This window comes from Vicia villosa, unplaced genomic scaffold (assembly GCF_029867415.1).
Source record: "Vicia villosa cultivar HV-30 ecotype Madison, WI unplaced genomic scaffold, Vvil1.0 ctg.002594F_1_1, whole genome shotgun sequence".
Classification (NCBI taxonomy): domain Eukaryota; kingdom Viridiplantae; phylum Streptophyta; class Magnoliopsida; order Fabales; family Fabaceae; genus Vicia; species Vicia villosa.
The window spans coordinates 300,738-325,884 of record NW_026705978.1 but is presented as its reverse complement, the minus strand read 5'-3'; the positions used below and the strand labels follow the sequence as shown (position 1 = coordinate 325,884).

Below are 25,147 nucleotides of genomic sequence, written 5' to 3'. Positions count from 1 at the left end.
ACTTAGGCAACCATTGAAATACTCCTTTAGGAACTAAAATTCTCCTAAATTTGCATTTTTCAATGGTATGTCCCTTTTTGCAACAATAATGACAGGTAATATGATGAGAATATGGAGTTTTGTTAGTTGATACTTTTGGTACAAAAGTGTATTTACTATATAAAGGAGTATACGATCTTTTGAACTTGTTTGGATCAACCGCAAAAGTCACTTTTGGTTGTAGAGCCTTGTCTAACTTGGCTTTTAGATCTCTTACTTCTTTTTGCCAAATGTGACATGTCTCACAACCAAACCATGATGTAGGATCTAATTCAACTTTGTCCTTTTGAATGTTTAGCATGGATTGTTTTAAAGCTTCCATATCCCTTTCGGTTTTCTCAACTTTTGATTCAAGGTATGAAAATATTTTCTTATTTGAGGCCAAAAGTTTGAAAGCTTTAATTGCATCTCTATGTAATTCTTCAAAAGCAAGTTTTAGTTGAGAATGAGATACCTTATCTACGAGTTCAGGTTTAAGATGACTTACAGCTTTCTTTTTCTTGTTTTGATGAGCCATGAGACATAGGTTTGCTGATTCTTCTTCATCGCTTGACGAGCTTTCACTAGATGAATCACTTTCCCATGCTATGTAAGCTCTTTTAGATTTGTTATGACCTTTGCTTTGGTTCTTCTCCTTTTCTTTCTTAAGGTATGGACAATCCGGTTTGTAGTGACCGGCTTTCCCACAATTGAAGCAAAGACCTTTGATCTTTCCTTTGTTGTCGTCATCTTGTTTGAACATGTTTGATTGCTTTCTATAGTTGATCAATCCTTTGTCGGAATGTTTTGCTCCATTTTTCTTTAGATATTTGTTGTATCTTCGCACAAACAGTCCCATTTCCTCATCATCGGAGTCTTCGTCATCACTTGTGTCACTATCCTTTGGCTCTCGTTTTGAGGTCTTGGAGCTCGAAGCTTTTAGAGCTATTGACTTCTTCTCTACCTCTTTCTCCATGTTCTTTTCTTTCTTTGTCCTCTTCTCATGCATGTCAAGGCATTTAAGATGCTGTTCATGTTCCTCTAGTTTACCAAAGAGAGTGGTAATGTCTAAAGTGTTGAGATCATTTGCTTCCTTAATTGCTGTAACTTTGGGCTGCCATTCCCTGTTCAAACACCTTAAGATTTTGTTAGTAGCAACTGCATTGGAAACAGGTCTATCAAGAGAATTTAATCGATTTTTCAGGTGAACGAATCTTTTCTGCATGCTTTCGATGGTTTCACCATCTTCCATGTGGAAAAGTTCGAACTCTTGAGTTAACGTATTGATCCTAGCTAGTTTGACATCATCCGTTCCCTCATGGGCAACTTGCAATGTGTCCCACATAGCTTTAGCTGATCTACAATGGGAAACACGATAGTATTCATCAACTCCTAGAGCTGAGATTAGAATATTTCTCGCTTTCCAATCGTATGCATATTTCTTTTCATCTTCAGCATTCCAAGTATCTTCTGGTTTTGGAACAACTGCACCAGCTGCATTTGTCATAGTGATCTGAAATGGACCATTGACAATAGCTGTCCAGATGTTCCTATCAATTGCATTGATATGGACACACATACAATCCTTCCAATAGCCGTAGTTTTCTCCGTTGAAAGCTGGAGCTCTATTATGAGCCCCTTTAGGTCCAGAAGCCATCTTTCCAATAAGTGTTTCACAAAGCACGGAATAAACCAGAGCTCTTGATGCCACTTGTTAGACGCTGGCCTATAGATCTAGAGGGGGGGGTGAATAGATCTCACTAAGTTTTTACAGATTTTTCTACAGACTTGAGCGAAAGCGGTTCTGAATCGACTTGCGTCTATTCTGGACCGCTATTGCAAAGGTCGTATGTGTTTCAAAACCAAATAGTAAGTGGAATTGATGGTGAAGTAATATGATAGCTAACCAATACGTTTAACAACTGAAATCCAATTAACTTCTAGATTGACAACTTTGATTTGCAATGCAGTAAGATTGGATTAAGCAAAAACACAAGCACTTGGTGATACGTTCAAATTGATAGTGATTCAAGTTGTGGTGAATTGTGATGTTTGTGCAGAACTTTAATTCACAATTTTAACACTCGAATCGTTGATCAATTTCGCACTTATAACCAATTATGAACAGAAAGTAAAAGAGAAAGTAAAAGCGACAAGAACACGATATTTGTTTAGGCAGTTCGTCGATCGTCCTCGCTACGACTACGTCTGCCCCCAATTCCAAATTGAAATTGGGTAATCTTTCATTAATGTTGAAAGTAGTATATACAAAGAAGATAACAAAGCGATAAACGATAAACCAATTATGTCGATCCTTTGAATCTTCTTCCCCCTTAATCTTGAGCCAGATCAAGGTTATCCAAGAGCTTCACTTTGATTCCCTTCTGCAGTGTCTTGATTCCTTGAACTCCCCGTTCCTCAATCGTTACACTCAGCCGAATCCTCAATGAACGCCTCTTGATAAAAACCCCCAAGAACCACCCGTCGTGGAGGACAAAACCCGCAGATTTTATTCACCAACAAACCCCACGAACCTTCACCCACTAGGAATCTTCAATTCCGTTCCATGGACGTTATCGAACTCATCACTAACCCGCAACGCAAGAATGATTATGTGTAATTGTGTTGGAGATGATGAAGAACGAAGATGAGAAGCGTTTGTGTATCTTTCAGTCGTTGGTGTTGCTGAATAATTAACCCTTGCACAATATATATGATGCATAGCAGTTGGAATCAAGAATAACTGAATTTTGGACTTTCTTGATCAGTTAGGTCGACCACTTGTGGTGCTTAGGTCGACCTAACAGAGCTTGCTGAATTTTGCTCCCAGTTAGGTCGACCTGTTGAAGGAGTAGGTCGACCAGAATCCTCTTCTGGTGCGTTCTGGGAACATTTTCTCAGATTAGGTCGACCTAGTTGCCATGTAGGTCGACCTAACAGACTGATATGAAGATTTCTTCATTTTGAGTCGACCTAAATGGACTGTGAGTCGACCTAGCAGAGGTATATGGATTTTCCTTCATTTTAGGTCGACCTAGGTTGACAGTAGGTCGACCTAACTGCTGATTTTCTGCATTTTCCATGTTCAGCTTGTGTTGAGTTGACTTGTATGCATAGTAGATCATCTTGTGCTTTCATGAGTGATCAAATGCTTTACTTTTCTGATTCCTCCTTGTTGTTTGGATGCTCATTTGAGTTTGCCATAAATCAAAAACATCTTTGAGTGTAATCTTGTATTCACACTCCCAAACACAAAATTATATTCCAAAATGAAGGTAATTTCATGTAGATTCCAGAACTTCAAGAATCGCTTAAATCCGATTTACGAGTATAAAGTTATCATCCTTGCAATGGGACTGGTCCAGAATTCCCGTATGCAGAATTTTCCAAAAATCAGCATCAGACCCAAATATTAAAATGCACTTTTCTTCCTCTTCACAAATTTCCTGAAGACAAATCTTATATGCAAACTATAGGTAATTTCGTAAGCTTTTCAAAAAGTTCAGAATCGCTTCAATCAGAATCACGAGTAAAAAGTTATGCCCCTTTTACTGACAGCTGTTCCATAATTGCAAAAATCAGAATTTGAGGTTGATGGACATAAGTTCCATCTATCTCTCTTGCTTCCAAGATCTACCAACATCCTATCTTCATTCAAGACGCTCCAACTTGTCAAACAACTAAAATCTTAAATCCATGTTACCTCGGAAAACAACACAACTTAAACAATACTTGCACTGTAGCCAACTGCAGCACACCAACATCTTACAACTGAATAGATCCGAGAAGCACCGCTTCTCCCCCACTTAGCTTCGAGCCAACTCCTGCAACCAACAACTAGAAAATAAACAAGTACCGACAGTGTTTCACACACTTGTCGCATACAAAAGGATAAATAATACTACCTCCGTTCCTTTTTATAAGAGACAACTCACTTTTTAGGTTCGTAGAATAATCAATGTATCTAGTCTATAAACATACCAAATACATTAGTTATTCAATGAACCTAAAAAATGACTTTTCTCTTATAAAAAGGAACGGAGGTAGACAACACTGGCCGGACAGACCAACCTGCTCTGATACCACTAATGTAACACCCCAAATCTACCCGATAAATTATACGGAAAATCAGAGTATAAATTCCAAACAAGTTTATTTGAGGTATCACATATTCGTCATTTCAAAAACAGTTACGGCTTATTTGCCTTCACATAGATACATAGCACATAAATTTAAAACGATAATCAAATCATTACTAAAAATCACTTTGTTTAAATTCAATAATTAACTCGCAGCGGAATCAACAAACTTCATAAATATTCAATTCAAGTCGTAGCATCATTGCACGGTAACTTTAAGTTATAATTTAAACCAAAACCATATAAAAATTCAGCAAAAGAAATAATAATTAAAACAATCGCTTTATCCCCCCGAGTGCTACGTATCAGAGCAAGACACCAACTCGACTAACAGCAACTAAAGACTTCATAAAATCACTTCACATCGCAAAAATCAACTCATGTCACTTCAAATGAGACACAACTGTGCATATGCATGTGGTACCCAGGGCTTCAGCCCCCATCGCCAATTGTCAGTTAAACAGAGGCATCAAGGCATAAGCCTCCGTCGCTAATTTGTCAATCCAGGCCGTCGCCAAAATATGCAATGTATGCAACTCGATAATGCACATCACACAACATACAACATAAACAACAAATCCTCATCGCCAGGCATAAGCCTATATCACCAATTCATTTACCAATAATTAGTGGTAAATATCGTCACTGAAACATCCTGAAACTTCGCATAAAACAACAAAATATAGCAACATACACATCACTGATAAATCCCAAAGAAAATAGCAGCCCATCGTATTCAGCATAATGCACGAAACAACTAATATACAACAACATCATAATAATTTCATACTCATTCAACACTCTAACAAAATATTTTTATTAACTTATTCTATACTCTTAACTCGCGAAAATTTATAATAATTAATAATTATAACTCGACAGAGTTTCCAAGAACTCTAAATAATTCTATAATAATCTCTAAAACTCTAAAGTGCCAAAAAAATACTCTACTGACAACATCTAGCAATTTTCTGCAACTAATTCCTCAATAATAATAATTATAAACCCTAGGTTAATTTTCCACCACCATTGATTAAACTTTTATAACCTTATTCACCGACGTCAATCAATTTCAACATTCAACAATACAATCACAACACACGAAACAGAGGCAATCATACAACCATAACCCCCACATATCATTCATCATAATCCTGTTTATAGAGCTAGAACCCCACCCTTACCTTGGATATGAGATTTCTCTACTCTCCCGGTTGCCATAGCTTATGCCGCCGCTTCCATCTTTTCTCCGAAAATCTTTTCTAACAACGTGCAGAGATGCAACAAAAACCTGTTCGGAAATTTCTTTGTCAGACGGACTTAAAATCATCCAAACGAAAATCGCTCCGGTCAGAAGTTACCTCTACGAGTCTGGAACGTTGTGTCCAAGAACCGCGACGATCCAACGGTTGGATTGGGAGAAACGTCTGTTTTACTAAGGTGTCTCACTGCAGAAACTTGCTGCGAAAATTGGACTTCCTCTAGCTTTTCTCTTCCGCCATGACTCTCTTCTTCACCTCTCCTCCAAACCCTATTCCTCTTTGTGTTATGATAGTTCTTCCTTCTTCCAATTCTAAATCCAACATAATTGGGCCTAAGTTACATACCCCCTCCTTACTTCACAACAACTCAAATTAAATCCAAAGTCAATTAATAAAAATCTGTTTAAAATGTCAATCCCCTGGAAAGGGTTAGCCTCCAAAGTCAGTTAATAAAAATCTGTTTAAAAATGTCAAAATTCCCTGGAAAGGGTTAGCCTCCAAAGTCAATTAATAAAAATCTGTAAAAAATGTCAAAATCCCTGGAAAGAGTTAGCCTCCAAGTTCAGTCAATAAAGAGTCAAATTCCCTGGAAAGGGTTAGCTTCCAAAAATCATTCTTTTCAAAAGACAAATTCACCAGCTGAATCAAAATCCCTAGAAAGGGTTAGCTTCCAAAGAAAAACAGTCTTTTAATAAATAAACTCTCCAGTAGAGTCAAAACCAACAAAAACAGTTAGCCTCAACCTTGGGCTTCATACAAGGCACCAAACAATAAAACTCCCCTGTCAAGAGTCAGCCTCAACCTTGGGCATTGTACAAGGCAGATAATAGAGTCTCCCCAGTGAGTTCTTCATCATTAAGTAGCCACAACCTTGGGCTTTGTACAAGGCAGATAAACCATATTTTCATGTGTCAAAGATTCCTAACACCTAGGATCTTTTCCCCATAGAGTCATCCATACTCAGTTTATTTAAGAGTCAGCCACAACCTTGGGCTTTGTACAAGGCAGAAAATAATGTTTTCCCTAGCTAGAGTCAGCCTCAATTCTGGGCTTTGTACAGAACACCAAATAAAAATCCATCAAATAAACACTCTCCAAATAGAGTCAGCCTCAATTCTGGGCTTTGTACAGAACACAAAAATATCCTGTAATTAATCCCCAGTGGAGTCATCTCCCAGAGTCAATAATATTAATTAATCAATTAAAAAGCCTCAAGCTTGGGCCTCATACAAGCCAGTTAAAATTCAAATCTTTTATACAGTAGATAGACATAGCTTATCTCTATAGAGAGATCTTTCTTCTATCTCACCACATTCAAACAAACAAACATTTCATTTCATTTTAATCAAGTCTCCCATTTAGGATTTTGAAAGGCATGAGCTGGCAGTAAAACCCAGACATGTGGTAACTTTCCCTAATTTGGATGAGCATCTTTCTTTCATTTAAAAGGCATTTGACTGGTATACTTGCATATACACAAGTAAGGTCCCCCTCTTGAATGAAATGAATTCAGTTATTCTGTCACTCTTTTAAAATGTTTGTGGTGGAATAGTAGAAATACCTCTCTGTAAAGATGATTTCATGCCTCTTTACCGTAAACAGAGATTTAATTCAAGCTTCAACCTTGAGCTTCAAGCAAGGCACCAAAAATAAGTAATAATCAATTAGTTCCCCGAACTACATTAAGCTCTGACTTCCATTAGGGATATGTAGGCATGAGGTTCACAAGGAACCTCAGCGAGCTAATAAAATACCCAATATAGTTAGTCTGTCTGTCTTCTTTTTAATCAATTCAATTCCTTCTCCTAATACAAAAGAGAAACTTTCCCAATAATCATTAGCAGCACAAACACATTTAGACACGGAGAAGGTTCCTGTAGAGTACTACAGATATGTAGGGTGCTTAAACACTTCCCTATGTATAACCGACCTCCCGGACTCCAGAATTTCTAGTCTAGGTGAATCCCCACACTTAGCAAACTCCTAGGGTTTAGTTGAGATCTTTTTTCCCCTTTCCTACTCGTAGGACAAATAAGAAAGTTCGTGTGATATCGTAGGAAGAACTGAAACAAAATTCATCCCACCACGGGCGCATTCTCCTTCCAAATTTCGCGTGAAGGGTCTAGCATGCCGTCCTCCCAAGTGAAACGGGGAGGTAAAAAAAACGACACCACAATTAACCAAATAGTTCACACAATCATCATCAATTCAATCCAGTTATAACAACCTAACCTAACAATCCCAATGTCTAATTGAATCAAACCATACATCAATCTACCTATTACCTAAGATCACATAAAAGATACTAAAAGGAAGAGTTCCCCCTTACCTCGATGAATCTCTTGAATGCTCTCCTTCCGGTTCCACGTTCTTGCCTCTTTCCCTTCTCTTTCTCTTTTCACGTGTTCTTCCTTTTTCCCCCAAAATGGTTCCTTTTTCTTATTTTATGAAAAATAGAATAAAATAAATTAACCACAACTTAGTAAAAGGCCTAACTAATTAGCACCCCTCTTTTACTAACATCACACCATAAGCCCAATAGCTTTTACTCCATCATTTTCCAACTAAATCCAATTAAAATACTAAAATTCAAATTATTTAATTTAAATCCAAATTAAATTAATAAACTGAAATTATGGGGTGTTACAGGTTGCCTCCCACAAAGCTCTTCGTTTAACATCGCATAGCTCGATGCTCTACACCTCATCCGGTGAGACGCAAATAATTGATCAATCCAGATTCCACTCCAGTGTAATAGGGCTTTAATCTCTGCCCATTTACCTCGAAGACATCCCCATTGGCTGGATTTTTTATTTCAATCGCTCCATGGGGAAACACCTTGTGCACCACAAATGGTCCTGACCATCTGGATTTCAATTTGCCAGGAAATAACTTGAGCCTAGAATTGAATAACAACACCAGTTGTCCTTCCCAGAATTCTTTCTTCTGAATTCTCTGATCGTGCCATTTCTTTGTTTGCTCCTTGTACATCTTGGCATTCTCATAAGCCTGATTACAAAATTCCTCTAACTCGTGGAGTTGAAGAATTCGGGATTCACCGGCCTTTGCAAGATCACAATTCAAAAGTTTGGATGCCCAAAAGGCTTTGTGCTCTAAATCAAGAGGTAGATGATAGGCTTTACCATAAATCAGTTGATAAGGAGACATACTAATTGGGGTTTTTAACGCGGTTCTATACGCCCATAGTGCATCATCTAATTTGGTGGACCAATCTTTTCTTGAAGCACTCACAGTTTTTTCCAAAATTTTCTTTATCTGTCTGTTGGAGACTTCAACTTGCCCACTAGTTTGAGGATGGTATGGAGTGGCAATCTTGTGCTTCACATTATATTTCTTCAACAGGTTCTCCATGAGTTTTTTCAATCAATGAGTTCCTTCATCACTGATATATGCCCTTGGCATTCCAAACCTTGAGAAAATGTTGTGCTTGAGAAAGTTCACCTTTACTCTTGCATCATTAGTAGGTAAAGCGACAGCTTCCACCCACTTGGAGACATCATCCACCGCTACTAAAATGTAATTCTTTCCGAAGGAAGGTGGAAATGGTCCCATGAAGTCAATCCCCCAAACATCGAATAACTCTACTTCAAGGATACCTTTTTGGGGCATCTGATTTCTCCTAGAGATGTTTCCAGTTCTCTGACATCTGTCACATTCCTTTACTGTCATTTGGGCGTCTTTAAACAAAGTAGGCCAGTACAACCCTGATTGGAGTACTTTTTCTGATGTCCTGTCTCCACTGAAATGTCCTCCATAATTCGAATCATGACAAGCTTTTAAGACTTCTTGTTGCTCTTCCGGGACACACCTGCGAATTAGTCTGTCTACTCCTTTCTTATACAAAAATGGTTCGTCCCACAAGTAAAACCTGCAATCATGAAGAAACTTTTTCTTTTTATTAGAATCAAAATCGTCAGGGATTATTCCACCTACCAGATAATTTGCATAGTCCGCAAACCACGGAACACCAATCACAGCGAGGATTCGTTCATCAATAAATTCATCCTTGATTGGGTGCTTTTCTTCAGTTTCTTATATAGGAGACATTCGGGATAAGTGATCAGCAATTGTGTTCTCATATCCCTTTTTGTCCCGAATCTCTAGATCAAATTCTTGCAATAGCAAGATCCACCTCAGTAGCCTTGGCTTTGAATCCTGTTTAGAGAAAATATATTTCAAAGCCGCAAGGTCAGTATAAACAATTACCTTTGTACCCAACAAGTACGATCTGAATTTGTCAAAGGCATACACCACTGCCAACAGCTCCTTCTCTGTTGTAGCGTAATTCATTTGAGCTGGGTTGAGCACATGAATTGCATAGTATATCACATGCAAGAGCTTTTCCTTCCTTTGACCAAGCACCGCACCCAATGCTATATCACTTGCATCACACATGATCTCAAAAGGTAGAAACCAATCTGGAGATATAACTATGGGAGCCGACACTAACCTGCTCTTTAGGGTCTCAAAAGCTCCTTCGCACTTTTTGTCAAACAAAAATGGAGCGTCTTTCACAAGGAGGCTTGTGAGGGGCTTTGCAATCTTTGAAAAGTCTTATATAAACCGACGGTAAAATCCCGCATGCCCTAAGAAACTTGTGATACCTTTTTCATTCATCGGTGGGGGTAAATTTGCTATTACCTCCACCTTAGCTTTGCCTACCTCAATTCTTCTGTGCGAAATATTGTGACCCAACACCACGCCTTCTCTAACCATGAAGTGGCATTTCTCCCAATTTAGGATCAAATTTGTTTGTTGACATCTTTCCAACACAAGAGATAAATTGTACAATCAATTTTCAAAGGAGGACCCGAATACGGAAAAATCATCCATAAATACCTCCATGTGTTTTTCGAGCATATCTGCAAATATGGATGTCATGCACCTCTAAAATGTTGTTGGTGCATTACACAATCCAAACGATGTTCTTCTGTATGTAAAGATCCTATACGGACATGTGAAAGCAATCTTCTCTTGATCTTCAGGTGCCACAACAATTTGGTTGTATCCTGAATACCCATCCAAAAAATAGTAGAAGTCATGACCAGCTAGCCTTTCCCACATTTGGTCGATAAAAGGTAACGGAAAATGGTCTTTTCTGGTTGCGATGTTCAGTCTTCTGTAGTCAATGCATACTCTCCAACATGTGACTGTTCGAGTGGGAATCAATTCATTCTTTTCATTCTTTACCACAGTTGTTCCCCCTTTCTTTGGTACTACATGAACAGGATTCACCCAAGAACTATCAGATATTGGGTAGATTAAACCAGCATCTAAGACTTTAACAACCTCTTTTCGAACAACTTCTTTCATCGTTGGGTTAAGTCTCCGTTGAGGTTGAACAACTGGTTTCTGATCATCTTCCATCAATATTCTGTGCATGCAAAGTGTTGGGCTGATTCCTTTCAAATCCTCCATCGCCCAACCAATGGCACCCTTGTATTTTTTAAGTACTTTGAGTAGCTCTTCTTCTTGGATTTCTCTCAAACCTGAATTAATTATGGCTGGACATTTCTCTTCATTGTCCAGAAAAATGTACTTGAGGTGTTCTGGTAATTGTTTTAGCTCGATCCCCTTTTTGATGTCTTGCTTTTCTTCAGAAGATACTTCGGGTTTTAGTTCCTCCCACCTTTGTGGGCGAGAGTGCGTCAAAGGAGGTTGTGCTTTCAACATGGATATAACTTCAGATTCTTTTTCATCTATTCCTTCAGAAGTATCAGAAATAGATAAGCTCAAAACTCTTTCTAGGGGTAGCTCGGGTGTTGTGAATTGCATAGACTTAGCAAGCATGGTGTCCAGTACTTCAATATCTTTAATTTCCCCTTCATCTTCTTTAAATTTCATAGAGTTTCTCACATCAATTTTCAGCTTTTCATCATAAACCTTGAGAGTCATAGTTCCTTCCTCAATATCTATCATACACCTCCCTATTTCAAGAAAAGGTCTCCCCAAAATGAGTGGAATTTCTTCGTCTTCTGGCATCTCGAGCACGACAAAATCTACCGGGAATATGAACTTGTCAATCTTCACTAGAACATTTGTGGCAATACCATAGGGTCGCTTCATCGAATGATCCGCAAATTGAAGTGTTATACGAGTATCTTGCACTTCTCCTAATTCCAGTTTTTTATAAATCGACAGGGTCATTAGACTAACACTTGCTCCCAAATCGATTAGTGCCTTCTTGAATGATCTATCTCCAATAGTGCATGGAATAGTGACAACACCTCTATCTTTCTTCTTCACAGGAATTTTAAGACCCTGCAAAATAGCACTACAAGTTTCAATTAGTAAAATTGGTTCAGCTTCAATTGACCTCTTCATTGATATGATGTCCTTCATAAATTTTGCATATATTGGCATTTGTTCTAAAGCTTCCGCAAAAGGTATGTTGATCTCGAGCTTTTTGAACAACTTCAAGAACTTCTCGAAACTCTTTTCATTGAGGTCTTTCTTCTTTGTTCTTGTAGGGAATGGAAGAATGATCTTTGGTTTTTGTTTCTCTTGTTGGCTTGCTGGTTTCACCATAGCTTCTTCAGATTGTTTCTGTTCCTCTCTAATCTCTAAATCTACTTCAAGAATCCCCTCTTCTTCCACCTGGTCTTCGACCTGCTTTTCACTAGCTTTCCCTTTTCTAGTCACCACTGCTTTTATATGGCTTTGATCACGTGGATTCACCACAGTTCCACTAGGAAGTGTACCAGGTGCCTGAGAACTGGAGGCTAATTGTTGAGCTATTTGCCCCATCTGGATCTCAAGATTTTTAATAGATGCTATAGTGTTCTTCTGATTATTCTGGGTTTCCTCCTGGAACTGAATGTTGTGAGCTGCCATCTTTTTTATTGTAATCTCCCAATCTGCTTTCTTTGGTGCTTGTTGTTGTTGCTGGTATTGATTTTGATATTGGCCCGGCACTTGCTGTTGCAAATTCCCTTTCTGATCTCTCCATGCAAAGTTGGGATGATTCTTCCATCTCGGATTGTATGTGTTGGAGTAGGGATTATTTTGCTTCAAAAATTTTATATCTTCAATCTGTTGTGGAGTTGCAAAACAGTGAACAGTGATGTGTGGTCCACTACAGATTTCACACACTTCATTTGATGCTTGTTAAACCTGAGCCACTTTCTGAGCACCAATGTTTAGGGCTTTCAACCTTTTCTCAACCTCTACAGCAACTGTTTCTTCAATTTTTACCTGTTTGTTGGTTTCCAACTTCAAATCAATAATTCCTGCTGGTTTGCTTGGCACTCTGTTGTACAACTCCAGATGCTCGTTTGAGGCAATTGAAGGATAGAAAAACACTTAGAAAGGGGGGGTTTGAATAAGTGTAGCTTTAAAAGTTGTAAGATAAAAACAATTTGCACAATGATTTTTATCCTGGTTCGTTGTTAACTAAACTACTCCAGTCCACCCCCTTGGAGTGATTTACCTCACCTGAGGATTTAATCCACTAATCACACTTGATTACAATGGTTTTCCACTTAGAGACTCTCTAAGTCTTTTAGAGTATCCTGATCACAACCTGATCACTCTAGGAACAAACTGCTTAGACAACTGCTAAGACTTGCTAGAGTATACTGATCAACAACCTAATCACTCTAGTCCTTTACAAATTAATCTAAACAAATTCTAAGAGTATTACAATGCTTCTTAAAAGCTATAATCACAACTGTGATATTTCTCTTAAAGTTTAAGCTTAATCTCACTATAATATTACAACAGCAATAAGTGAGCTTGATGATGAAGTATGAGAGCTTTTGAATTTGACAGCATTTCTGCAAGTTGGTTCAGAGTTTGTAATTCGTAAGTTGTGTGTTAGTTCGTTAAACTTTGCTTCTCATCAGAACTTCATATTTATAGGCGTTTGAGAAGATGACCGTTGGGAGCATTTAATGCTTTGCGTATTCCGTACAACATTGCATTTAATGTTTCACTCTTTTGTCAACTACCTCGAGCCTTGAATCCACTATGTCTACTGACGTTGCCTTTAATAGCTTCTAACGTTCCTTTTGTCAGTCAGCGTAGCCTCCCAGTCTAGTACTTGCTTCTGATCTGATGTTTGTGTAAACAACGTTTGAATGTCATCAGAGTCAACCAGCTTGGTGCAAAGCATCTTCTTTCTTCTGACCTTGAAGTGCTTCTCAAGTTCTTCTGATGCTTCCATAGACCCATGTTCTGATTCTGCTTGACCATCTTTTGATGTCTTGCCAGACCATGTTCTGATGTTGCATGCTGAACCTTCTGAGTCAGTTGCTTCTTGCGCTGATTTTGTGCATACTCTTTGTATAATTCCTGAAATGGAAATTGTATAGTATTAGAGTACCATATTATCTCATACAAAATTCATATCCTTGTTATCATCAAAACTAAGAATATTGATCAGAACAAATCTTGTTCTAACAATCTCCCCCTTTTTGATGATGACAAAAACATACATAAATGATATGAATTTGCGATCAGAATATCAGACGACTAAAGACAATTACACAGCTATAGCACAAGCATATAGACAATGTGTGAATATGTCTCCCCCTGAGATTAACAATCTCCCCCTGAGATAAATAATCTCCCCCTGAAATGAATACTAGAAGAATTTTAATAAATAAAAGACTTCCCTGAGTATTTCAGTAGAGACGTTCACAAGTGCTTAGATCTTCAGAATATTCACAGCTTCTGATTCTTGCTTCCATAGGACAGCTTCAAAACTTGAATTTCCTAGATCTTCAGAATATTCATAGCTTCTGATTCTTGCTTCCATTGGACAGCTTCAGAGCTTGAATATCTTCTTGAGTCATTGCATGCTAGATTGTGTCAGAACATTGTTGAATGTACCAGAGCATCATCAGAGCATCTCTACATCCTGAAATGTTACAGAACAAACTAAACGACAAAAGTCAGCATGAATGAATCAGAACATAAGATATGTATCAGAGCATATAATTATGTATCAGAGCATATAAACATAAAATGTTTCAGAGCATATTTTGTAACTAAAACATGCATCAGAACATATAAAGAATAAGAATGAAAGTATATTCTATCATCAGAATATCAGAACATTCTTCCTTCTTGCTTCTGGTCTTGAAGCTTTTTAGCACTCAGCTTGCTTCAAATTCCAGGAGCTTGATTCTTTATAGAATTGCTTTTCCCCATCTCTTTGCTTCTCATGTTGAGCTTTTAAAGAGGATCTTCAATTCCTGCAAGACAATACTCAAAGAAAATATAGAACTTTGCAAGTTCTGTTAGAAATGTGGAGCCTTTCTCCCAGCAACTGATAAAAATAAATCAGATCATTTATCACATATTTCTCCCCCTTTTTGTCATAACATCAAAAAACATAAAAGAGTCAGATGAAAAACAAGACAAACACATGGAAGAGAAGGATAATTAATATTAAGCTTAGGTAGAAAAGGTTCAGAAGTACAAGAGGAAGATGCAAAAACAGATGCAGCAAAACAAAAAAGAGAACAGTCTAAGACTCAATCTAAGATGACCCTAGCATCGACATGATCTTGGCCAGCATATCATGAATCCCATTGTTGCTCTCATTCTGCCGTTCCCTGAAAGCACGAAACTCAGCATTGATCGTTCTCTGCTCATCCTGGTTCTTCTGAATAACTTCCAAAGTCCTTACAAGACGAGAAGGTTCATCAGAAGAAGCTTCACAACTTCTTTCCAAGGGGATGGCATTCTGATCCGCAGATTCCATGATCAGATCATTTGCAGGAATTACCTCAACAGGAATAGTTTCAGCAACATGATCAGCATCTGCTTCTTGCATAGAAGCGTCTCCATGCTCTGCAGCAGGAACCTCAGAATCTCCATCTTCAAGTGCCTGAAGAATGGCAGCTAGATTCCTAGGGGCAGAAGGACCTTCAACTTCTGGTGGGTCAACAACTTCTGGAATGACCAAGCTTGGGTCTTTCACAGAAGGATTTTCCCTCAGAAAGTCAAAGAGAGTCTTGAAATCTCCCAGCAGAACAGGATACTGAGGTATCCAAACCACAATTTCCCTGCAAGGATTTGCTTCCATTGCAGCAGCAATTCTTGCTTCTTCCAATTCATCCACAAACCTCTTTTCCTCAGCAGCAACGCAGTTTCTGAGGGGATGATAGTAGATACCATTGTCATCCTCCAGAAGATAACCAGCATAACCAGGGGCAGCAGCCACTAGTCTCTTCTGTACTCCCATTGCTCCTACTTGAAAATCCTGGCGAAAGCTTCTCCAGAGATTTCTTGTAGAAACATCATCAAGACCATTGACGAAGGCATCTCTCAGAAGGGCAAGCCTGCTAATCACTTCACTTCTGAACAACTCCAGACAAATGATAGGTTCAAGTTCAAGAGGGTTGAAGGTGAATTTGTAGTCAGGGTAGAGAAGGTAGTAAGGGTTGGATTTTCTGGTGGTTAGGGGATGAGATAGAGAAGATGGAGGTGCAGTGGTTGAGGAAGATGGAATATCAGTGAAGGAGGTTGATGAGGAAGGTATTTCTGTAGGTGTGGAAAGGATAGTAGTTAAGGGGGTAGGGTTGAGAACTTGAGAAGATGATGGTGTTTGCAAGCTATTAGGAAAAGGTGATATGAGGGTAGGAGTTTGTGCAGGAGGAGGTGATAGAGGAATATTTGTAGAGATAAGGATATTTTGAGGTTCAGAAGGGGAAGGTTGGATAGGTGGAGGTTGGTACACCTGCCTGAAGAAGTTACATGTTCTGATTGCCTCAAAGGAATCAACCTTAAGAGGGTCATAAGTGACCTTCTGCCTTGTTTCTCTCTGGACAGCTTCTTCTGCAGCCTTTCTCTTTAGCCTTTTCTCTCGCTTCTTCTTATCCTCCTTCTTGAGGTCAGCTTGAGAAGGAAGCACTCTTTCGCGAATCCATGCAGAATTAATAGACGATGAATTTCTCACAGAAGCCTCCAAATAAAATTTAACTGCCTGGCAAAGTTCTGCTTGAAATAAAGTAGAGAAGCCTGCAACAGGAATTCTTCTGTGTTTAGTGTCAAAGGGAACAGCAGTTATTTCCTTGACAAGTTCCATTCTCAGCAAGTCAAGACCATTGAAGATAGAACCCCGAGTAACTCTAAAGAAGTTAGGTGTTCCAATAGCCCTTAGAGAGTCCATTAGGTCACTTTCAATCAGAATGTCTGAGATCATTCTGGCGAAAGGAACAGCATTTCTTTGGAGATGAGGATACTCTGCACGTTCGTCATCTCTTGATTCTTCAATAGCCAACTTCAGATTTTCAAAAATGATGTTGGAGATGTTGATCTCAATTCTTCTCCCGATGCAGGAGAGAGTGTACTTATGGTCAGGACTGATGTAAGATGAAGAGAAGAATCTCTTTCTGTGATGAAGAGAGCCCAGAATAATCTCAGCCCATACTTAATAAAATGGCTTCAAGGTATCAGTTTTACTTGAATCAACACCGAGAACACACGAAATTAGCTTCTCAACCTAGAACCAATCAACTCTACCAGGAAGAGGACCAGTGACTCCTTCTTCATCGGTCAAGTTGTACAGCTTCCTGATTAACTTCTCAGTTATCACAACTTCATGCCCTAGCACGAAGGAGATAATGGCGGTTGGAGTGACGGTTGCATGAACCCAGAAATCTTTCACTAGTTCAGGATAAATTGGTCCAGCCAATCTAGCCAGATAGTTTGACCATCCCTGTGCCATGAGTTTAGCATCAGGTTTGAAACCATATGCTTTCAAATTTTCAAAGTCCACTGAGGACTCACAGAGAACTTCCAGTTCTGACTGAGGAATGGAGCAAGTCTTCAGAGGAGCGTATCTGTGCTTGTTGTATACCAGTTGAGAGGAAGAATTCATGATGATGTTGCTTGGTTTCAGATCACAGACTAGGGTTGAAGAAAACAAATACAAAGAAAGAGATGCACAGATGGAGAGAGAATGAAAAGGAGAAAATGAAGGTGAAGCGGGTTATTTAAACGGTTTAAAAAAGAAATTAAAAATAAAGTAAAAAAAACTGTTGAAAAGAAATGATTAAAAAAATGACATCAATGTGCATTTAATGAGAAATGACGTTAGGAGAGATAATGTGACAAAGTGAAATGATTTGCACAGTTACCTAGGGCGGCATCTCCTCAACTGCACGCATGCTTGTCCAAAAATAGTGAACACGTGTTCATTTTCTGGAAAGACTGGTGACAGCTGTTTTGCTTTAAAAGAGCTTCTGAATCAACTTAGATAATGAAACGTTAGTAATAACAGAATCAGAACTTCTAATTTATTATTATCAAAATTTCTTATAGCTGCCTAGTCCTAACACATTTCAGAAGATATTCATACAAAGATCTTCTCATCTTCTCATTCTGGGCATAAGTCCATACTGATATTCTTTAGAATGTACTTAAACCTATCTTCAGCAAGGGGTTTTGTAAAGATATCAGCCCATTGATGGTCTGTATCCACAAAGTTTAAAGATATAACACCCTTCTGAACATAGTCCCTTATGAAATGATGTTTAATCTCAATATGTTTAGCTTTGGAATGTAAGATAGGATTCTTAGATAAACATATAGCAGAAGTATTATCACAGAAAATAGGAATGTTACTCTCATATATCTGATAATCTTCTAGCTGACTCTTCATCCATAGCATGTGTGTGCTACATCCAGCAGCAGCAACATATTCTGCTTCTGTTGTTGAAAGAGTTATAGTAGCTTGCTTCTTGCTGTACCAGGAGATCAGATGACTTCCAAGAAATTGACAACTACCAGAAGTACTTTTCCTTTCAATTCTATCTCCAGCATAGTCAGCATCACAGAATCCTACTAAGTTGTATTCTTTAGATCTTCTGTAGACTAAACCAACGTTAGTAGTACCTTTCAGATACCTCAGAATTCTCTTAACAGCAGTTAAGTGAGATTCTCTAGGATCTGATTGGAATCTAGCACACAAAAAAACACTGAATAGAATGTCAGGTCTGGAAGCAGTTAAGTATAGAAGAGATCCAATCATACCTCTGTACAACTTCTGATCTACCTTCTTACTTACCTCATCCTTACCTAGAACACATGTTGGATGCATAGGAGTTTTGGCTTCTTTGCTTTCAGAAAGATTAAACTTCTTCAGAAGTTCTTTCACATACTTCGTTTGATGAACATAGGTTCCATCAGAAGTTTGATTGATTTGAATTCCAAGGAAATACTTGAGTTCACCCATCATGCTCATTTCAAATTCAGCCTGCATAGACTTAGAAAACTCCTTTCCAAGTGAAGCATTAGATGTTCCAAATATAATATCATCAACATAGATTTGACAAATTAAAATATCCTTCTTAGATGTTTTACAGAAAAGAGTTGTGTCCACTTGTCCTCTAGTGAAACCATTGTCTAGAAGAAAAGAACTTAATATTTCATACCAAGCTCTGGGAGCTTGCTTCAATCCATACAATGATTTCTTAAGTTTGAAAACATATTCTGGAGACTTAGAGTCTTCAAAACCAGGAGGTTGATGGACATAGACTTCTTCATCTATATACCCATTTAAGAAGGCACTCTTAACATCCATCTGATATAGAGTGATGTTATGTTTAGTGGCAAACGAAATTAATAAGCGAATAGATTCTAACCTGGCCACTGGTGCAAAGGTTTCTGTATAGTCAATCCCTTCTTGCTGATTATAACCCTGAGCCACCAGTCTGGCTTTGTTTCTTACCATTTCTCCCTTTTCACTAAGATTGTTTCTGAACACCCACTTAGTACCAATGATGTTGAATCCTTTTGGTCTAGGAACCAAATCCCATACATCATTCCTTGTAAACTGATTTAGTTATTCTTGCATGGCCATTATCCAGTCTGGATCTTCTAGAGCTTGATCAACAGAAGTTGGCTCGATCAAAGATACAAGACCTAACTGACATTCTGCATTGTTCTTAAGGAATGCTCTTGTTCTGATGGGATCGTCTTTCTTTCCAAGGATCACATCTTTTGAGTGAGCTGATGACAGTCTAGATGATCTTCTGACTGTTGGCTCTTCAGAAATCCTGAGATTCTCTAAAGATGCAGCAACTTGATCTTCTGATCCATTGCATCTGAGACTTTCAGCTTCTGGAGCTTTGCTTCTTGGTTCTACAGCTTCTGATATGTCAATATCTATATCTGCAAAATTCTCAAACTGCTTTGGTTTTTCAAGACCAAGCTTATCATCAAACCTGATATTGATTGATTCTTCTACAACCAATGTTTCAGTATTGTATACTCTGTAGCCTTTAGAGCGTTCAGAATATCCAAGAAGAAAACATTTTTGTGCCTTAGAATCAAACTTACCAAGATGATCTTAGTATTCAGAATAAAACACACACATCCAAAAGGATGAAAATATGAAATGTTGGGCTTTCTGTTCTTCCACAATTCATAAGGAGTCTTAATTAGAATAGGTCTTATAGAGATTCTATTCTGAATATAACATGCAGTGTTTATTGCTTCTGCCCAGAAGTGCTTAGCCATATTGGTCTCATTGATCATGGTTCTGGCCATTTCTTGCAGAGTCCTGTTCTTTCGCTCTACAACTCCATTTTGCTGTGGAGTTCTAGGGCAAGAGAAATCATGGGCAATACCATTTTCTTTGAAGAACTCCTCAAAGAATCTGTTCTCAAATTCGCCACCATGATCACTTCTGACCTTTATGATTTTGCACTCCTTCTCAGATTGGATCTGAGTGCATAATTCAAAGAACACTGAATGAGACTCATCCTTGTGTTTTAAGAACTTTACCCATGTCCAGCGGCTATAATCATCTACGATGACTAATCCATATTTATTCCCTCTGATAGATGTTGTTTTGACTGGTCCAAACAGATCAATATGCAGAAGTTCTAACGGCCTTGAGGAAGAGACAACATTCTTAGATTTGAATGCAGGTTTGGAGAACTTGCCCTTATGACATGCTTCACAAAGAGCATCTGATTTATATTTCAGATTTGGGAGTCCTCTGACCAGATTTAGTTTGTTAATCTGAGAAATCTTTCTCAAACTAGCATGACCTAATCTTCTGTGCCAGACCCATTGCTCTTCAGAAACAGACATAAGGCAAGTCACCTTCTGCTTCTCAAGATCTGAAAGATCAATCTTATAAATGTTGTTCTTTCTCTTGCATGTAAATAGGATTGAGCCATCCTTCTAACTTACAGCCTTGCAAGACTTTTGATTGAAGATTATATCATAACCATTGTCACTTAATTAACTTATGGACAATAAGTTATGCGTTAATCCTTCTACAAGAAGTACATTAGTTATGGAAGGAGAGTTACCCATACTTATGGTTCCAGAGCCAATAATCTTGCCCTTATGATCTGCTCCAAACTTGACTTCTCCACCAGACTTAAGCACCAGGTCTTGGAACATAGACCTTCTTCCCGTCATGTGTCGCGAGCACCCAGAGTCCAGGTACCATGACATTTTGTGCTTTGTCCTCTTTGCAGCTAAGGATATCTGAAACAGAAATTATCTTCTCCTTAGGTACCCATAATTTCTTGGGTCCTTTCTTGTTAGTTTTCCTCAAGTTCTGATTGAACTTGGGTTTAGCATAATAATTAACAGGAGGAACAACATGATATTCTTTAGGTTTGACAGCATGATATTTCTTAGGTTGTATCACATGCTTCTTGGTGTGTACAGTGTTAAAATTCTGTGCATGTGAAGTGAGCCTAATATCATGTGCATGGCCATATTTGAACTAATCATACAATGGCTTGTATGTGATTTTCAGATCATCAACAGGTTCAAATTTATGTGAGGTATCACCCTCATAGCCAAAGCCAAACCTTCTGTTTCTTGAAACACCATATATCATAGAAGCAAGATGACTTCTGCCAATACTTCTAGATAGGAACTTTCTGAAGCTCGAGTCATATTCTTTCAGAATATGATTTAGACTAGGAATAGATTTTTCTGATTCAGAAGGAGATCCACTATTTTTGGATAGATTTAAAACTTTTTCTTTCAGTTCAGAATTCTCTGATTCCAACTTCTTAGTTTCAAATTCAAATTGCTTTTTCAGCTTTTTGTATTTGATACTAAGGTGAGCCTTGAGTTCCAGAAGTTCAGTCAAGCTGGAAACTAGTTCATCTCTAGATAGTTCAGAAAATACCTCTTCAGAATCTGATTCTGATGTAGATTCTGATCCATCATCCACTGTGGCCATCAGTGCAAAGTTGGCTTGCTCTCCTTCAGAGTCTGATTCTGATTCAGATTCAGAATCATCCCATGTTGCCATAAGACCTTTCTTCTTATGAAACTTCTTCTTGGGGTTCTCCTTCTGAAGTTTTGAACTTCCTTTGTTTGCTCTTCCAGAGTTGGTTTACCCTTCTGGAGATCATGGACATTTCATCTTCTTCTTCTGATTCTGATTCTTCAGAATCTACTTCTTCAGCCTGAAAAGCATTAGTGCATTTTTTAATATTAGATTTTAATGCAATAGACTTACCTTTCTTCTGAGGCTCATTTGCATCCAGCTCTATCTCATGGCTTCTCAAGGCACTGATTAGCTCTTCCAAAGAAACCTTATTCAGATTCTTTGCAATCTTGAATGCAGTCACCATTGGACCCCATCTTCTGGGCAAGCTTCTGATGATCTTCTTTACATGATCAGCCTTGGTGTAGCCTTTATCCAGAACTCTCAATCCAGCAGTTAGCGTTTGAAATCTTGAGAACATCTTCTCAATATCTTCATCATCCTCCATCTTGAAGGCTTCATATTTCTGGATTAGAGCAAGAGCTTTAGTCTCCTTGACTTGAGCATTTCCCTCATGGGTCATTTTCAATGACTCATATATATCATGGGCAGTTTCCCTGTTAGATATCTTCTCATACTCAGCATGAGAGATAGCATTCAGCAAAACAGTTCTACATTTATGGTGATTTTTGAAAAGCTTCTTTTGATCATCATTCATTTCTTGTCTTGTAAGCCTTACGCCTGTGGCTTTTACTGGATGTTTGTAACTATCCACCAGAAGATCCCATAAGTCACAGTCTAGACCAAGGAAGTAACTTTCCAGTTTATCTTTCCAGTATTCAAAGTTTTCACCATCAAATACTGGTGGTCTCGTATAACCATTGTTACCATTTCCATTATATTGCTCAGCAGAGCCAGATGTAGATGTAGGTGTGTTTGTTGGATTTTCACCAGCCATCTTTTACTGAAGCGTTTTTCTCTTCCTGAATCTTTTCTAAACACGGTTAAGTGCTTGCACCTTAGAACCGGCGCTCTGATGCCAATTGAAGGATAGAAAAACACTTAGAAAGGGGGGTTTGAATAAGTGTAGCTTTAAAAGTTGTAAGATAAAAACAATTTGCACAATGATTTTTATCCTGGTTCGTTGTTAACTAAACTACTCCAGCCCACCCCCTTGGAGTGATTTACCTCACCTGAGGATTTAATCCACTAATCACACTTGATTACAATGGTTTTCCACTTAGAGACTCTCTAAGTCTTCTAGAGTATCCTGATCAAAACCTGATCACTCTAGGAACAAACTGCTTAGACAACTGCTAAGACTTGCTAGAGTATACTGATCAACAACCTGATCACTCTAGTCCTTTACAAATTAATGTAAACAAATTCTAAGAGTATTACAATGCTTCTTAAAAGCTATAATCACAACTGTGATATTTCTCTTAAAGTTTAAGCTTAATCACACTATAATATTACAACAGCAATAAGTGAGCTTGATGATGAAGTATGAGAGCTTTTGAATTTGACAGCGTTTCTGCAAGTTGGTTTAGAGTTTGTAATTCGTAAGTTGTGCGTTAGTTCGTTAACCTTTGCTTCTCATCAGAACTTCATATTTATAGACGTTTGAGAAGATGAACGTTGGGAGCATTTAATGCTTTGCGTATTCCGTACAGCATTGCATTTAATGTTTCACTCTTTTGTCAACTACCTCGAGCCTTGAATCCGCTGTGTCTATTAATGTTGCCTTTAATAGCTTCTAACGTTCCTTTTGTCAGTCAGCGTAGCCTGCCATTCTAGTACTTGCTTCTGATCTGATGTTTGTGTAAACAACGTTTGAATGTCATCAGAGTCAACCAGCTTTGTGCAGAGCATCTTCTTGTCTTCTGACCTTGAAGTGCTTCTGAGCGTGATACCATGAGAACTTTAGTGCTTCTACTTCTGATCTCAAGTTCTTCTGATGCTTCCATAGACCCATGTTCTGATTCTGCTTGACCATCTTCTGATGTCTTGCCAGACCATGTTCTGATGTTGCATGCTGAACCTTCTGAGTCAGTTGCTTCTTGCGCTGATTTTGTGCATACTCTTTGTATAATTCCTGAAATGGAAATTGCATAGTATTAGAGTACCACATTATCTCATACAAAATTCATATCCTTGTTATCATCAAAACTAAGAATATTGATCAGAACAAATCTTGTTCTAACAGCAATGGCTTCAATTATCTTCTTCATACCGGTGGCTGTTGCAAAGTTAGATGAACCACCGGCTGCTGAATCAAGGATTTGCCTTGTATGAATTCTGAGTCCATTAACAAACATTTGCATCTGCTCAGTCTCATCCATATTGTGAGTAGGACAAGCCACTAGAATTCTTTTGAATCTTTTGTAAGCATCCCCTAGTGACTCACCCCCTTTTTGCTTGAAATTCAGGATTTCATATCTTTTTCTCAATGATACGGATGCGGGAAAATATCCTTGCAAGAATGCTTTCTCCATCTCAGCCTATGTAGTGATACTTCCCGCAGGTAAGAAATAGAACCATTCTTCAGCTTCATCCGTTAATGTAAATGGGAACATACGAAGTCGTTTTGCTTCTTCCGTATGTCCCTCTATCTTCAGCGTTGAGCTCATAGTCAGAAATCTTTGAAGGTGCTTGTTGGCATCTTCATTCATTCTCCCAAAAAAGGATCGTCTTTCCAGCTGATTGATTGTACTTGGATGCAGCTGAAATTGCGCTACATTCACCGGTTGGTTTACTACCGTCAGGAGATCGCCTGGATTGTTGTTTCCACCATAGTCACCAAGTAATCTCTCATATGGTGGTGGATCTACCATGGTTTCAGGAAGTGTTTCTGTTTCTGAGTCTGAAATCTCTGAGTGTACTGAAACTACTTCCTCTTCTGATTTTTCCAGTCTTGCTTGGCTTGTCTCAATCTAGCGCGAAGAGTTCTTTCTGGTTCTGCGTCAAAAGAAAAATCTGCTGAGTCCTTACCTTGCATAAACAAGTTAGACAAACGCTAGAGTTTAGTAATAACGTGGTAATAAATAAAATTTTGGGTGACGAGCAACAAAATTTCAAATGAACTATAGTCAAACTTTGTATTCTGGCACTCCCCGACAACGGCGCCAAAAACTTGATCGGTAAAATAGTAAGTGTACTATTTTCACCGATGTAGTTATAATGGGTTTAACCCCAAGTATCAATCTCGAGGAGTGCGTTGCAACATAGAGTTTAATAATAAATTCAATTGAACAAAAACAATAGGTTTGTTTATTTTACGAGAATAATTGCAAAAATAACAACACAAAGTAAAATAACTTTTCTTATGTAGAATTAAAACATGCTAGGGGAGATGGTCATCTTGTCTTGCAATGAGTGAATTCCCATGATCATCAATGAATTATCTATATGTTCTCAATTATCAACTTGCGACAGTTTTTCCTAAGTCCTTAGTAAAATCCCTCTAAACCTTTGTGTTATATCTCATTACCCTTGAAGATACAACAAGA

At 38.3% G+C, this 25,147-nt stretch overlaps 1 protein-coding gene across 1 annotated transcript; it reads right to left on the bottom strand.

The window, feature by feature from the left end:
* Positions 1–8,803: 8,803 nt before the first annotated feature.
* On the bottom strand, positions 8,804–16,592 carry LOC131639312 (uncharacterized). The gene is made up of 5 exons (XM_058909816.1): positions 16,302–16,592; positions 12,554–12,634; positions 10,577–12,472; positions 9,655–9,922; positions 8,804–9,471 (listed from the first exon to the last, which is right to left on the bottom strand). Exons 1-5 carry the CDS (start codon positions 16,590–16,592, stop codon positions 8,804–8,806), a joined length of 3,204 nt encoding a protein of 1,067 aa, XP_058765799.1.
* Positions 16,593–25,147: the final 8,555 nt, after the last annotated feature.

Bases quoted from the DNA above. Each gene is read 5' to 3' on its own strand.
- LOC131639312 (XM_058909816.1), bottom strand. From the start codon at position 16,592: ATGATCTCAGACATTCTGATTGAAAGTGACCTAATGGACTCTCTAAGG. The intron at 12,635-16,301 runs GTGCTTCCTTCT...ACCAACAAACAG, and splicing joins CTGCATGGATTCGCGAAAGA to GTAAAAATTGAAGAAACAGT. The intron at 12,473-12,553 runs GTTTAACAAGCA...ACTCCACAACAG, and splicing joins GTGCTCAGAAAGTGGCTCAG to ATTGAAGATATAAAATTTTT.